This window comes from Podarcis melisellensis (genome assembly GCF_964234715.1).
Source record: "Podarcis melisellensis genome assembly, chromosome: 6".
Classification (NCBI taxonomy): Eukaryota; Metazoa; Chordata; class Lepidosauria; order Squamata; family Lacertidae; genus Podarcis; species Podarcis melisellensis.
Genome location: NC_138538.1, coordinates 42,229,551 through 42,246,003, shown reverse-complemented (window position 1 = coordinate 42,246,003; position 16,453 = coordinate 42,229,551). Strand labels below are relative to the sequence as shown.

The window sequence follows — 16,453 nt, the reverse complement described above, 5'->3', positions numbered from 1 at the left end:
TGGGCAGGCTATATGCATTGAAACTAATCAATCGATCTATTAATTACATTCAGATTCTTCTTTGCTCTCTTTGACAGCTATTTCCAATTGTTTGGTCCAGACAGAGCACAGAATATTCATCACAAAACAAGCAAATTTAATTTAATTTAAACTAAAAGTAAATTCCTAATAATGCTGTCAAACTGATTTCATTTCTTATTATGTCATGTTTCTGCCCTCCCCCACACACATAAGAAAAATGACTACAGCTGCCATAGAAGACCAAAACAGTACTGTAGTACTATTTCTGAGAGGTTTTTATGCCTAGTTTCTGAGGATACTGTATATCAGTTCCAGGCTCATGTGTGAAATGACACAAGTTATATACCCATCTCTCAAAGATGGATCTGATTGGCTTCAAATTACTCCCAGGAGCCCTGTGCAAGTAAGAATATATCTATCATATATCTATATCATCTATATCTATATCTATATCTCTATATCATCTATATCTATATCTATATCTATATCTATATCTATATCTATATATCTATATATCTATATATCTATATATCTATATATCTATATCTATATCTATTTATCTATCTATCATCTATCTAATCTATATATCACCTGCCTTGCTTGGGCGGCATAGCAATTTAATCCACATTAATTGAGCAAGCCAAAATTATGTGCTTGAATCCCTCCCACCACCACACAGACATACAATACTAGCATTTTGGAGGTCACCATGACCCTAAAAATAATCCTAAGAAGCCATTATGGCAAGTAAGAGCTATAGTATTATTATTGGTAGTAGTAGTAGTAGTAGTATGCTTTAGGCAGGCACTAATATCATTTGAAATACATTGGTACCTAGGTCTACGAACAGCCCTGTTAATGAACTATTCGGTGAACGAACTCCACAAAACCAGGAGTAGGTGTTCCAGTTAGCGAACTTTGTCCTGGAAAATGAATGGAAACCGAATGGTGGAAGGGCAGTGGGAAGCCTCAGTAGGAAAAGCACGCCTCGGTTTAAGAATGCTTTGGTTTAAGAACAGACTTCCGGAACGAATTAAGTTCGTAAACCGAGGTACCACTGTATTTAGGAAGGTTCCCAGAAGCAGTGTATGTCCCCAGGGTGTTCTGTGTGAGTTGAAATCATCCCCACACTACAGCCCACCTGCCAGCTTTCCAAACCTACACACAATTGCAATGAACTCTGAAATGTCACTCCCAGGCCTGCAGCATTTCATCCCAACAACAAGACCAGCTTCTTGGAGAAAAGGTTTAACTGAGCATGTTTGTTTTCTGGTGGACTTTGTTAAGGTAGCCATGGGGGGTAAAATGGGAGGGGGTAGCCTGGTGACAGATGGGCTGAATAATCACCACCCTGATTGGCTGCCCTTTCTGCCTGCCCCTGCCCACCCCTCACATCTGCACAGTTGTGTTCCCTCCTCACCGCCACCACTCTCATTAAAAGCTTTTCAGTCCCATCACACTTGGTGCTACAGGAACACCGAGCCTCTTCTCTCAAGGCAGGCAAGCAGCGAAAGTGGTATGTATGTCAATAATTTGCTCCTCCCGCCCCCTTCCCTCTTCCTTGCTAACAAGCAGAGCTCAAGATCTTTCAGGCTTGGTTCAGAGAAGTTACAGGCATGGAAACTACCCAGGGATTGGGACTATTACACAAAGCACGAGTTCTTCCTGCAGTGTGAGGCTCAAAAGCTGGCCATGATATTCCCAATGCTGGATATGATCAATGGAAGATCTGTGGGGAGTAATGACCACAGTGCTCACTTAAAGGCATCTTTCTAAATGTTCAAATGTTCTCTTTTAGGGTTAAATTTACATGTGTCTGTATGTACACATGGGGGGGGGGGCAGAAATGGATGTTACAGATTTCTACTCAGATATGTACATCCACCCATCAATGAAAGACTGTGTGTGTGTGCGTGTGTGTGTGTGTGTGTGTGAGAGAGAGAGAGAGAGAGAGAGAGAGAGAGAGAGCCTCTGATAATGCTTTTATATGCTTGCAAGTGTTCTTCTGTATGGATTGTGTGTATTGCCGTTTGTGCACACATATGTGTGAGTACACCTATGCTAGAACGTGGGTGGCACTGTGGTCTAAACCACTGAGCCTCTTGGGCTTGCCAATTAGAAGTTTGGCGGTTCGAATCCTCACAACGGGGTGAGCTCCCGTTGCTCTGTCCCAGCTCCTGCCAACCTAGCAGTTTGAAAGCATGCCAGTGCAAGTAGATAAATAGGTACCACTGCAGCAGGCAGGTAAGCAGCATTTCCATGTGCTCTGGTTTCCATCACGGTGTTCTGTTGCGCCAGAAGCGGTTTACTCATGCTGGCCACATGACCTGGAAAGCTGTCTGTGGACAAACGCCAACTCCCTCGGCCTGAAAACGAGCTGAACACCGCAACCCCATAATCGCCTTTGACTGGACTTAACCATCCAGTGATCCTTTATCCTTTTTTTACCTACACATATGCATTCCTGTAGAATAGTCATGTGTGTGCCTATTTTATTATATAAATAAATTTAAATATTTATATACCACTTTCCTGCCTGATGGTCTACAAGGCGGTTCACTGAAGTAAACACTGAATCACAAAAGTCTAAAGAACCACTATCCACGCAACTGCAAAGGCGATACAATGTAAGAAAGACTGCAGCAATTAACCAATAAAGTAGAAACTGTATAACAAATGTATAACCACAGCATATAAAAACCATACCTTAAACAAAGCCATCAGCTGTGGCATTTGAATGGCATAAATGTCATTCATATCTGACAAATCGAACGGGGGGGGGGGGCATTCCATAAGTTTGGGAGCATCATCATGAAGAATGACCTTTCCCCTGTTGCTATCAACCAAATCTCCAAAGTCAAGGGTGCCTAAAAAACAAGTTAGCTCTTTCAGATGCTAAAGGTTAGATTCAAATATCTGGGTCTGAAACCATTTAGGGATCTGAAGGTTAAAACCAGCATTTATAATTGTGCCTGAAACAAGCTTAAGTAAATGTAATGTAGGCTTCTAGTATGCTTCTGTGGGCGAGCTTCTGTGTCTGTTTGCACGTATTGGACATATGTGATGCATTGCTGTGGGAACATATTTGAATTTGTGTGTATGTGTGCATGCACCTAGGGTTGCGTAAACACCGTGTACATTGATGGTTTTATATATATAATCATTATTATTATTAATCATAAATACACAAACAGATGGAATAAATGCGTTGGCAAACACATTACGATCCAAAAATGGCTGCTGTCCAAGCACTGGCATCTTCCGAACAAAACAGATTCTTATTCCAAGAGAAGTTAATCAGTTTTAATTTCTGTCACTCAGTCTCTGTCTCTTCCTCATATTGTTCAGAGGGGAAACTTTGTACCAGACTCAGAATGCCTCAACCACTGTGGACCTCTTCCTTGTAGGTGGCGAAGGCTATGGGTTCTAGTCCTGTTCCCTTAAAGGTTTTGGATCCTTTTTGTTTTGTTTTGCCAATTGGGAAGGAAGGTGGTAGCCTGGTACCCTGGTCCTGAATGGGGTAACTGTGCCCCTGAAGGACAAGGTGTGCAGCCTGGGAGTCATTTTGGACTCGCAGCTGTCCATGGAGGCGCAGGTCAATTCTGTGTCCAGGGCAGCTGTTTACCAGCTCCATCTGGTACACAGGCTGAGACCCTATCTGCCCACGGATTGTCTTGCCAGAGTGGTGCATGATCTAGTTATCTCTCGCTTGGACTACTGCAATGCGCTCTATGTGGGGCTACCTTTGAAGGTGACCTGGAAACTACAACTAATCCATAATGTGGCAGCAAGACTGGTGACTGGGAGTGGCCGCCGAGACCACATAACACCAGTCTTGAAAGATTTACATTGGCTCCCAGTACATTTCCGAGCACAATTCAAAGTGTTGGTGCTGACCTTTAAAGCCCTAAACGGCCTTGGTCCAGTATACCTGAAGGAGCGTCTCTACCCCCATTGTTCTGCCCGGACGCTGAGGTCCAGCACCGAGGGCCTTCTGGCAGTTCACTTGCTGCAAGAAGCCTAGTTACAGAGAACAAGGCAGAGGACCTTCTCGGTAGTGGCACCCACCCTGTGGAACACCCTCCCATCAGATGTCAAAGAGAAAAACAACTACCAGACTTTTAGAAGACATCTGAAGGCAGCCCTGTCTAGGGAAGCTTTTAATGTTTGACGGACTATTGTATTTTAATATTCTGTTGGAAGCCGCCCAGAGTGGCTGGGAAACCCAGCCATATGGGCAGGGTATAACAATAATAATAATAATAATAATAATAATAATAATAATAATAATAATAATAAGCTATTGCATCTCCTAGTCATGCTTTCATTCCCTCGGCTGTGAACTGAACCAAAAATAGCTTTTGACAGGGTTCATGCACTTGGCAATCTGGGAGCACAAATGCAGGTTAAGACCTAAGGAAGAAGCATCCTCTTTATTGTCTGCAACTCACCAAGTTGCTAATGATGCCTCAGCATTCCCACTGGTGGCAGCGGAAGCTTTAACTCCCTCTTTCTGAAGCTTTGCCACCCTGGGTCTGAACGTCCTTTTCTGCTGCAGTCAAATCTGGCTTGTGAGTAAGAGGTGAAGTTGCTCTGGGCCTCTCAGGCACGGCAAAGCAGTCAGGCATGAAAACGACTGAAAGGGGAAGGAGATTAATAATCCCCTCAGGGCTGGAAGCTTCAGCCATTTGTTCCCTGGCGCTGTGAACCTCCACTGCTTGTCCCCCCCCCCAACTCTTCGCCGCCTGCAAGCTCTTTATGAAGCTTGTAGCGGAGCTCCTTTTGAAAGTGCCGCAGGGCAAGGTCAGGCAGTCTCTGAAAGCACTGAAAGGTATAGTAATAAGGAGCTAAAGTGGAGGCTTTGATGAGGAGTTGGAACAGGAAAAAGCAGCAGCCAGATTACTGAGAAGGCAGAGTTGGAAGCGTGGTGCTAGGAAGAAAGGCCTAGTGAGCAGAAAACAATATTGAGGCTCCTTAGGATCTGGCTCTGCCGCAGAGAGTGGAGGCTGCTCCAGAAGGGCAAACCAACCTCAGTCTGCCCTCAGCCAACCCCTGCCTCAGAACATAAGAAGAGCCTACTAGATCAGGTCAATGACCCATGGTTTTATTTATTTATCTTATTTTATTACACATATATCCCATATTTTTCTCCATGGAGCTCAGTGTGGTGTACGTGGCTCCCTCACTCTCCATTTTATCCCCACAACAGCCCTGTGAGGTAGGTTAGGCTGAGAGGCAGCGACTAGCCCAAGGTCACCCAGTCATCTTTGCCCTCCATTCCCAAAAAGGGAGTCCGTAAGGGGAACCCAGTGTGAGGGTTTCACTGCAAACCTGAATTCTAGATTCATGGGGAACCAGGGTCTTGGTGGTGCTTTCTCAGTGGTGGAAGGAAAGCACTCAGTTTATGTTCAAAAGCTAGCTCCTTTCTTTTGCCTACAGGGTACTGAAAGCAGGTTCTAGACCATGCTCTGATGTCAGGTTTTGAAAGGTTCTGCCCATCACCATCCTCCTGGAGTCTCTTACAACATACTCAGTGAGGCAAGATCATTTTCATTTTATGGATGCAAAATTAAGGCCCAGGTAGACCAACATGCCAAAGGGCATGGCAAAGAGTCTGTGTCAGAACAAGGAATGGTACTCACCTCGTGCTGGCTTTCTTATGGTGCCCCTGCTCTTCTTGCTCCCCACCTGACACTCAGGTACAGGATGCAGACTGCAGCCTTGGTGGGCATAATATCCGCCCTGGCTCTGGCTCTGGCTGTTCCACTGAAGGAAGATGGAAAGAAGAGGGAGAAGCACAGATCTGCCACTTATGACAGCCTGGATTTAGGCAACTATGACCTCAACCTGGACAACTATGGAGAGGTCATCGATCTCAGTAACTATGAAGAGAACTACGATTATGGGGACCTGGCATCAAAGGTACTATAGAATTGTGCTCGCTTCGGCAGCACATATACTAAAAAAAAAAGGTACTATAGAATTGCCACTGAAATATGAGGTCTGTTATTCAGCAGATTGTTTGTCCTGCTCAGAATTGCAGCTTTAAGTGCCTCCCAATAATTTAGCTGTCCCCAATATTCATACTCTGCCTTTCTAACAACCCACTAACTCTTGCCAGATGGTTGTGTATGTAGTGTACACATGCAAAGTGGTGTATTCCGCTTGCAGAATTTGGATTACCCTTGGGCCAAATCACAATTCTGGGTGTACAGTGTGTCCACACTTATATGTAGACATAGTCACCCTGTGCAGAGGCATCAGCTTCTCAGGTTTTACCACCTTACCCCAGGAGTTCAACTGTCAGCAGCAATTTCAATTAGCTGTGCTTCCACTGTGCTTCCACTGTCTACCCAGTCAGAAATTGTTTCCGTCTCCCACACTTACATTGTTAGCTGCAATAGATTGTACTCTCTATAAATCCTTCACCAACACTATTGTCGGGGCAGTTCATAGGCAGCCATAAATATGCTTAAGGAGACCAAAGTCTTAAAGAGCAATTGCATGCCACTGCAATAGGAGTGGGGAGATCCAGATCAGGACCCTGCTACGGCGCCAACAAAAATGACACCAATGGGATATTCCCTCCAATTGCAGCCAAGAGGGGGATTCGGAGACTGCAGGAAAGGAGGGTTAAGACCTCAAATTCTCCATATGCCACTGTTCTGTTCCGATTCTGTCACCCTCTCCCCCTCTCATAACCACCTACATTTACTAGTTAAAGCAACATTTTAATGTAATTTGTGATTTAGCCCTCAGAACCAAACTAAACAAGATGCCGTTTCAGCAATTAATTGAATGATTCGATTTTTTCATATCCAGATTGAGGCCCCCATATATGCAGGTAGGAGGTTTTAACCCTTTGTCCATCAGTGCAACCTTAGTCTGGATCCCCCTCCCCCCCACAACTGCTATTTGCATTGGAATAAAAATGTCTAGTCGTGCAAATGAGAGCTTTTCTTCCCAATGCAAGTAGCAGACACAAATCTTGGTCAGAACTGCAGCAGGTGACAAAATCTTAAAGCCTCCCTCTCTGCCTACCCACTGCTACCAGGGTCCTGATCCAGATCAAGACCCCTGCATCCATACATAAAGAAATGTATTGCGATAATCAACTGGCCTCTAATATGGTGAACTGCAATTTCCACAAGAAGAGTGACATTTCCTTTCAGCTGCTGGGAACATTAGACCATGTAACATTACCCCAGCAAGGGACACCTGAAATGTTTGTGTGCAGAAGAAAAACATCATTATGTATGAATCGCCCTTAGAAGACCAACCTGGAAACTTCTGTCCTATGTATGACTCGGTTTCCCTCTCTGAGTAAAATGGACTCTGAGCATCATAACTAATGCAATCACAAGGCCCTTGCTTTATTTACAGATTGAGGTTGGCACCCTGCCTCCTCCTACCAAGAGCTTGGTGGGGCCTCTGAGCACAACAACTGGGGCAACTGAAATTCCACAAAAGAGCCCACCAACGTCCACGGCTGCCAGGCCTCAGGGACCAAGCCTGTCTGGGTCCGTAACAGATCAGGGTGAGTAAAACACCGGCACTCAAAACCATTAGTCTTTCTGCATGGAACAAAAACTAAGGATATTGGTGGCATATGCTGTGAGGAAATTTCAGCGTGAAGCAGCTGGTGAAATATTGCCCCAGTTGTAATGCTGGGGTCTCTTGAGGAATGTGAAGCATCTGTGTGTTTCTTCATATCCGTACAGGATAGGTTCCTCAATAGCTACAATTCATGATTGTTTGGAGTGCCATGTTAGGCTTAAGGCATCACACAATACCTGAAGGCCCAAGGAAGGGATGTTTTGTCACATCTGGGAATAAATGGCTCCTTTATTCTTTTGGGTCCTCGCTGTGATGATAGTTTCCTTGTCTTTAGCTCAAAGGGGAGAAGTGATGGTTAAGTAAGAAACAGTCTAAAAACATCAGATCACTAAATAATAAAAGCTTATTGAAATTGAAAATCTAGAAATAAATAAATCACTAAACACCTGATAAGCTTTGCCTGCAAAGCCCTAAACAATCTGCATATATTCGGCAGCATCTGCTTCAGACTTGCCGTTTAACATCTACACAAAAACATTGAGTTGGGTTACCGGGAGTTTTGGAGTACTGCTCTACTTCTCCTTCACACCTGCAGGTGTGGCAGTAGATGGGCTGGACCATTGTCTCAGTGATTAACTTGATGAGACCCAACAAACTGAAGCTCAATCCAGATAAGGCTTAGGCACTGTTATTGGGTGGTTCCCCAGACTGGATGGTTTCCTTCCTCTTGATGGGGTTACATTCCCTCTGAAGGAGCAGGAACTCAGCTTGGGGTCCTTCTGGGTCCTTTGCTGTTACTTGAAGCTCAAGTGGCCTTAGTGGCATGGAATACATTCTATCAGATGGGCTGGTGGCTCAGCTTTGCCCCTGTCTAGACAGCGATAGCCTAACATCTGTTATCTATGCTCTGGTAACCTTTAGGTTAGACTACTGCAACACATTATACATAGGGTTGCCTCTGAAGACAGTTCAGAAACTTCAGTTCAGCTGGTGCAGAATTCAGCAGCCAGGTTGCTCACCGGGGCAAGATGGTTTGAGCATATTATACCAATTCTGGCCCAACTGCACTGGCTGCCAATTAGTTTCCGGGCCCAATTCAAAGTGCTAGTTTTGACCTAAGCCTTAAATGGCTCAGGACCGCAATACTTCAAGGACTGCCTCTTCCCATAGGAATCTACCTTGACCTTGAGGTGATCCTCTGAGGTCCTTCTTCATGTGCCTCCTCCACAAATGGACACAAGAATGGACCTTTTCGGTGGTGGCTCCCCATTTGTGAAATGCTCTCCCCAGGGAGGCTCACCTGGCTCCTTCATAACTGTGGGTGCTAGGTGAAAACTTTTCATTATAACCAAGTCTTTGGCTGATTAATATTCTGTGGCGTTTTAAATGTGCTTGTGGGACTATTGATTAGTTTTTGTCTTATTGTGTATTTTATTATGTATTTTGTGTTCTCATTTTGTATTTTTCTGTTGTGAACCTCCCTGTGATCTTCAGATAAAGGGTGCTATACCAATTTAATGAATAATATATTATGGTAATAAGCATCCTTCTTCCACCATAAAACAAAAAATTCTGTTCAAGTAAAGCTTGCTTTTTTCTTTTCTTCCTTTTTAAGGGAATGGTGCTGCTAGTGTTGTATTTATCTCTGCTGCCAGCTTTTATATCTTGCCTGGTTTATTTTTGTATTCCTTTGTTGTCCTTATGTTGTTTTTTCAAACTGCATGCCAGTTTTGAGTATTTTAATTGATGGGAAAAGCAGCTCCCATTTCTTTTGATAAACAAACACACACTTTTGAACATTTAAAAGAGGCGCCTGATTCTTTTCACCTCATCCCCTCTCTGCCCTATGCCCATCCATCTAACAGATGGAAAGAAAGCAAAATTTGCTCTGCTTGTACATTCAAAAAGCAAGCAGGCTTGGGCTCCTTGTTTGAGACAGGAGAGAAGCTTGATAAAGGAGCTGCTCAGAAACAAACAGAAACGCCAGCAAAGCACCAAGACTTTAATGAGCAGCGACGCAGCAAAAATCGGACAGAGTAGCAATTAGATTAGTGACAATTAAAATCCTGTAGCGAGGGATAAATATCTTTATTCATTTTCTGCCACTCTGAACTGGGACAAATTAAGTAGTAGGCTGAGCGAAATTGTTGGCTTTCTGCTTTGAACTCCTCCACTAATAGATTTGGAGTCTGTTTAGTCCTCTGTATAGGAGGTTTTTTTATTTTAAATACTCAAGCAGTTTTAATTGGTGCCTGGAATCTTGTCACTTTGACTCTGCAATGGGCTGTTAGCTCCAGACGTAACAGCAGCAATGATTTCTCAGTGCAAAAATAACTCCCATTTCCTTTCGGTTGGGTTTCTCTGAATATGAAAGGCCAAACAAAATTCCTGGGGTAACACCATAAGGTTAATAAGGCAATGTTGCACCCTTTGTATTGGACTTGGCCCAGGCTGATTCATTGCTAAGCAGCTATTTGGACTAGTGGTTTGTGATTCGTCTCTTTAATTGGAATTGACTCATTTGTTCCTCTTTTTTGCCTTTTAAAAGAACTTAGCTCTCACTTGTGAACAGAGCCAATCTGACACCCCACATTTTCCATATCAGGACATCACAAAAACTCGGCCTGCTGTTTGGTCGTCCTCTCACCTGATAGCAAAATGAGAATGGCAATTCCTTCTATCCCATGCCCACAGTTTTCAGAAAATATTTGAGTCTAGGAGAAATAGCATATCTATCATTTATCTCTTACATTTCAATCTTATCCTTTCCTCAGGGAGCTTAATGCAGAATACAAGGTTCTGCCACCTGTATTATACCCACAACATACCTGTGAGGCAGCCTAGGTTGAGTAAGTGTGACTGAGCAAGTGACTGGCTCAAGGTTACCTGGTGAGGTGCAGAGCAGAACCATGTATGCCAGCCTGAGCTCCTTTGGGAAAAGGTGGGGTATAAATATATACCAGTATACCTGAAGGAGCGTCTCCCCTCCCATTGTTCAGCCCAGACAGGTCCAGCTCTGAGAGCCTTCTGGCAGTTCCCTTACTGTGAGAAATGAGGTTAGAGGGAACCAGGCAGAGGACCTTCTCAGTGGTGGCACCCACCCTGTGAAATGCCCTCCCATCAGATGTTAAAGAAATGAACAGCTATCTGACTTTATTGAAGACATCTGAAGGCAGCCCTGTATCAGGAAGTTTTCAATGTGTGATGTTTTGCTGTGTTTTTATTATGTTGGAAGCCACTCAGAGTGGCTGGGGCAACCTAGTCAAATGGGGTGTGTGTGTAAGTAATAAGTTGTTGTTGTTGTTGCTGCTGCTGCTGCTGCTACTGTTTGTTGTACTAATACAAATATACATTTTGTTTGTTTTATTGCTATGGCTGGTGGATGATGCAAATAAAGATTCATTCATTCAATATACACAAATAATAAAATGAATGTCCAGCTGACAGTTCACTATGTGACTATGTTATGGCTTTCAAAAGAGACAAATGTCTAACAAGATTTTTCAGCTGGAGAATTCTCAGGATCGGTTTAGCAAACAAAGGAACACAGTAAAATGCAACATCATTTCAATTAAAAAAGTAATACCAGAAACAATGCATGATGGGAAAGTATGATGTGTAAATAGAAAAATGGAAATTGCATTTTTTTAAAAAAGTAATACCGAAATGTGAGCACTTAAAGAATGGATGTGTCCAGTAGCTCTAATCCTCTAAAAATTAAATGTTTGTCTTATTCATTAAAGCAGGGATAGGGAAGTTGTGGCCTTCCAGGTGTTGTTGAACTCCATCTCCCTCTTGCCCTTGCCATTATGGCCAATGCTTAGGAATGGTGGAAACTGTAGCTCAACCACTAGCAGCCCAAATGGTGAGGCAGAGCTACAGAGCCAGCCTTTTGACAATGGTGTTGCTCAGCGTACCTGAGCAGTGCTGGGGTGAGGCAGCATGGCCAGGATGTGGATACCCCAGCTAGAGCACCCAATTTCCTCTGCTGGTGTGTCTGTGCAGCCACAATCACACCACCACCCTGGCCCATCCCAGTGTAATCCAGGTGAAGCTGTAGCAGTGCTGGCCTCAGGAGAGCAGCTCTGTGGCTTTGTCCTACCACATATATCATTACTGGGTTCAGCAACGATTTCTCCCTCTCTGTGGAGGGCCATTCATAAACTCTTTCACTGATCAGGCCCACATTGACTAACACTCTCTACCCTGTCTCTAGGTCTTCCCACCTGTTTGGTCTGTGTGTGCATCAGCACCTCTGTGTACTGTGATGACTCTGATCTAGAACACATTCCACCTCTGCCCTTGGACACCACCTATTTCTATGCCCGCTTCAACCACATCAGCAAGATTCAGGCCAGCGACTTTACCGGACTTGGTATGCTATGCTCCTTAGGGCCTCTGGTTACAGTTCTCACACTTGCAAGCTGCTTCATCCCATCTAGGCAGCCTTGTCTGTTACAAGAAAAGTCACCTGTGCAACTCTCTGCTCTTCCTCTCTACTCTCCGGATGGTGAAATAGGAAATGTGTTTGCCACACGCTTGTCTCGGAAGTGGGTATCTGAATACCAGAATCTGTTTTCACACTGGCTCTTATTTCATAATGCAGACTGAAAGAAGATTGGGTCCTTGCCAGATTGCAAGCCAAGAATCTGACCCAATCAGGCCCTGTTTTCATGACCACAAGGTGCATGGAAGCAGCAGTGGGAAAGGAATTTGGTTTTGGGCATGTCACCACAAATTCTGCGACGTGGTGAAAGACGCATAGAGCTGGCACAGCATAGGCTAGATTCCTACAGGCTTTCCCTGTGGCTATCAAATGCTAAATGGATGTGTGAACAGGCTGAAAGTGTGCTGGAAAATGTGAATGGGATGAATCTGGGCAAAATCTGGGTTGCAGTGAGCATGACATAATTGCTGCACTACCTGGAACAATATCCACCTTTATTATGTGCTATCACAATGGATTCTGCGGTGATAACTGTGAGTTGAGTTACTAGTCTGGGCATGTGATGAAGCAATCACACAAAGCCAGTTTCACTGTTCATCTGGACATAACCTAGTTACATTCATCCCATCCTGGTGGGATTTGAGTGAACTCACCCTTTGATCCCCAAGTCCATTAACAACTAGGCAACCATTTTGAGTTCTGACCATATGTAAAACAAAGATCTGGAATAGGATTCATATGAGTACCAAACTATTCTCTCTTGCACAGCCTGATGTTAATTTGACTCCTATCGTATATGATCTTTAGTGCACAAATTATGTGTACCGTATTTTTCGCTCCATAAGACGCACTTTTCCCCTCTTAAAATCTAAGGGGAAATGTCTGTGCGTCTTATGAAGTGAATGTGTGGTCCCTGGGGCTGGGGGGGGGACCCAGGCTTCCCCCGCCAGCCCCGACCTGCTCTTTGGGAGGGGGATGGAGGAAAGCCGGGCTTCCCCCACCGCCAGCCCCGGGGAGCAGCGGGAAGGCTGGCGCAGCCTTTCCGCTGCTCCCCAACCTGTTCTTTGGGGCTGGCGATGGGGGAAAGCCAGGCTTCCCCCCACTGCCAACCCCACAAGCTCGGGGAGCAGCAGGAAGGCTTCACTCTATATGCAAAAGAAAACCTAAGGACTTTTGCTTGTTCTGCAGCCAGGTGCCAGCATATGTAAGGCACAAAGGCTTCCTCGTGTTCGTGGTTGCAAAGCATTAGCCCCAAATTACTGTGGCCCAAATGATTTTTTCCCCTTAACAAATAAGTATGCCAGGATCTGGAGGTAGAAAAGACTGCCCAATTTCTGCAAGGCACATACATTTGAGACCTTGTAATACACTATTCTCAGCCAGTGGAAAGCCTCAAGAGGAATGTGGTTTTCACCTTTGAAGGTTTTGAGCCAATACCAAAAGAAAAGGCTGGCATTTTGCTAGCATCTCACACTGTTTAATACCAGGGGAAACTGGTGGAAGAGAACATGTTCACTTCACAAAGCCTGTCAGCTGTGCAGTTCCTGAGCTGTGTGTTGAAAGCAAGTTGTTTTGTGAGACATCAGTGTCAGAACAGCTAATTTCATTTTGATTCTTTAAAAAAAAGAATAGCTCATATTCAATTCTGGTGCAATAGAACTTCCTCTTCTTCTTGTGCCTTTTCCAGCCCCTTGTCTGCCCCCCCCCCAAAAAAAATCAGCTTAGGGGAAATAGAGGTACTCTTAAGAGCAGATTTGTGGGGAGGAGAGGAAAAGAAGGCCTCATTGCACCAGTGGAAACTTGTTGGCATAGCACTGGATACAATCCTGTTACAATAGCAGAGGGCTCAATATTTCAGTCCACCCCATCAAAGCCCTAGAGAAAGACAAATACAGGCAGATGATGTGGAAATGGGCTTGCACAGGGGCTATCATCGCATCACCAATGCGAAAGGGCATCCCAGTCTACTCTCACTCTCTTGGAAGGGATGTGTGGGCTCATTTAAAATAGGAAACACTATGGTAGTGATGCACATGAACTGATTTTCAAGTCATCACCTGTGATTTGGCTCACAAAACTCCCCAAACTTTTTTTTTTCCACAGCAAAATTGAAACGAATTGACCTCATGAGCAACTTTATTTCCTGGGTGGATGAAGACGCTTTCAGGATGCTGCCTTCCTTGCAAGAGCTTGTCCTTCCTGAAAACAAATTGACTTCCCTGCCTGAATTGCCCAGTTCCATTGTGCAGCTGGACGCCCGCTTTAATGCAATCCAGAGTGCAGGCATTCAACCAGAAGCCTTCAAGGTGAGCATCTCTCAAATGCTGCAAGGCCTAGATTAAGACCCCTTCCACTATTTGCAGCTCCTTTTTTTTATTGTTCTCCTTCCGTATTGTTAAGAGAAGGTTGTTCTACATGGATGTTCTGCATCATTTCACAAGTGTTTGGGACTGGGGAGTGGGGACAGACAAGGTGAGTGAAGCATTCACATGATCTAGGGTACAAAGTGATTGCCCCTGGTGTTGTGGAACTCTTAATGGACCTGAGCTATAGAGGCTGATCAATCTTGTTGATTGCAGCTACTTGCCATGTCACTGAGTCACTACAGCCCTACCTGGGATTTGGGCGAATTATCACCAGGTTTGAGCCCTCTCCTTGTGGTTTCTTGATTTGCTTTAGAACAGGAGTAGGCAACGTGGGATCCTCCAGATGTTGTCTCAAATCCCATCAGCCTCAGACAGCCTAGCTGATTATTGGGGGTGATGTCTATCAATATTTGGAGGGCATCACTTTGGCTGCTCCTGCTTTAGACATTAACCATTGGTGATGAACCCAGCAGTGGAATTCAGGAGGGTCTGGGGATGGGGGCTCCCTTATTATTACCTTGAGGTCTCTGCATTTAACCTTTTGCCTATGTTTTATGCAAACAAACAAAAAAACACAATATAAAGCATCAGAATCACAATATAAAGCATACAGAATCAGGACAATGTGGGATGTCTTTGCTGGTCCCAGGCACACCATCCTTCCCTTCTGGATTTGGGCCTGAAGGACCAAGGAAAATGGAGGGATGCATGAAGGGTTTTATGCCTATGTTTTATGCAAACAAACAAAAAAACACACACAATATAAAGCTGTAGAAAATCAATATTCATTTGTACTACATCCTATGTAACAGACGTTTAGCAGGCTCCAGAGCACCCAAGACTTTTTGCCATCTGTTTGCTGAGCTTGTCTCTTGGCCTGGTGCTTAAAGGTAAGAAGGCAGCCATTTCTGTTCCAACCTGTATGGATTCATAAAAATGTATTCATAATTTTATTCATAAAAATCAGCATCTTTTGTTTTCTGCTGCAGTTCATTCCCAGCATCTTGCTGTCTGTCTGCTATATTTTTTTTTCATAAGTTCTGTCGTAATTATTGTCACTATTATTGATTTCACACCTGCACTTGCTGATTGAGGCAGAGATGGGCAGTGGTTAAATCCTATTAGATTGGCTGGGTGCTTAGAGGTTTGCCAGAGAAAGCAGGATTTGAACACACCCACTCACCATCAGTTGAACACAGCTCCTGAACAGGTAAATATGCAAACTATAGCAATATCTGCTCCAATGGCTGCTTAGGATGGAATTCTCTGACATCCTTATGAGGAACCACAATTTGATATAATATGTTGGGTTCCTCCTATCATCTGTGAAGGTCCAGCTTCCTGTTGGGTTAGATTTTTACCCCTGCACGAACCCTTAGCTGCTTTGTCCTGGATTTCAATCTGCTAGGGCCTAGTCAAGCTGACTTCTTTTGAAATCTCACATTTCCATTGAAAATCCAGGGATGCCTCACTTGAACACTCAAGGAGGCAAAGGGCTGATGGTCCTTCTTCCTTCTGCTTTCAGGATCTGAAGAAGCTGGAGTTCCTTCATCTGTCTGACAACAAACTGGACTACATCCCCATGCTGCTGCCTGAGAGACTGAGGTCTTTGCATCTACAGGTGAGAGAGTGACGATGAACTCTTTAAATGAGAGAGAGAGAGGAGACACCAACAGCCAAAGCACAAGCCTCTGAGAGACTCAGTCATTTGCCATTCATTTCCTTTTGGATTACTGCTAAAAAGAAAGGAGCAGTTATAATGTGGGCTCATGCATTATCTTTGCCATTATTTCTCTAATTGCATGTGATCTGTACCTACTGATATTCTTTCCCTGTCTTGCAATTGCGATTGAACCCTAAATGGGGTTTCTTGCCAACCTCCATGACCAACGCCATGCCCCGCAAGAGACCTGGATGCATTCAATCAGGCCTAAGTGTTTTGAAGTCCAGGTTGTAGTCCACCCTGGTCTATAGTGGTGAAGGCCCTTTCCAGCTAGCTATCATGCCCCCAAGGCTTACTGATTGGTCTGCTTTTCCCATGGAGTCTCAGAATTCAGAACAA

The 16,453-nt window shown here is 44.3% G+C and overlaps 1 protein-coding gene across 3 annotated transcripts in view; it reads left to right on the top strand.

Moving 5' to 3' along the window:
- Positions 1-659: 659 nt before the first annotated feature.
- The window catches only part of OPTC (opticin), a 68,759-nt gene continuing 52,965 nt past the window's right edge, over positions 660-16,453 (top strand). For 2 of the 3 annotated variants that reach the window (XR_014169257.1, XM_081914582.1), the window contains exons 1-6: positions 660-1,537; positions 5,721-5,943; positions 7,405-7,558; positions 11,795-11,953; positions 14,129-14,331; positions 15,917-16,012. Coding sequence is in view for 2 of the 3 variants with exons in the window: in XM_081914582.1 (XP_081770708.1) it covers positions 5,728-5,943; positions 7,405-7,558; positions 11,795-11,953; positions 14,129-14,331; positions 15,917-16,012 (828 nt within the window). In the remaining variant the exon portion in view is untranslated. Of the gene's footprint in view, positions 1,538-4,612; positions 5,109-5,720; positions 5,944-7,404; positions 7,559-11,794; positions 11,954-14,128; positions 14,332-15,916; positions 16,013-16,453 lie in introns of those variants that run through there. The other variant, XM_081914583.1, reaches the window with a different exon arrangement.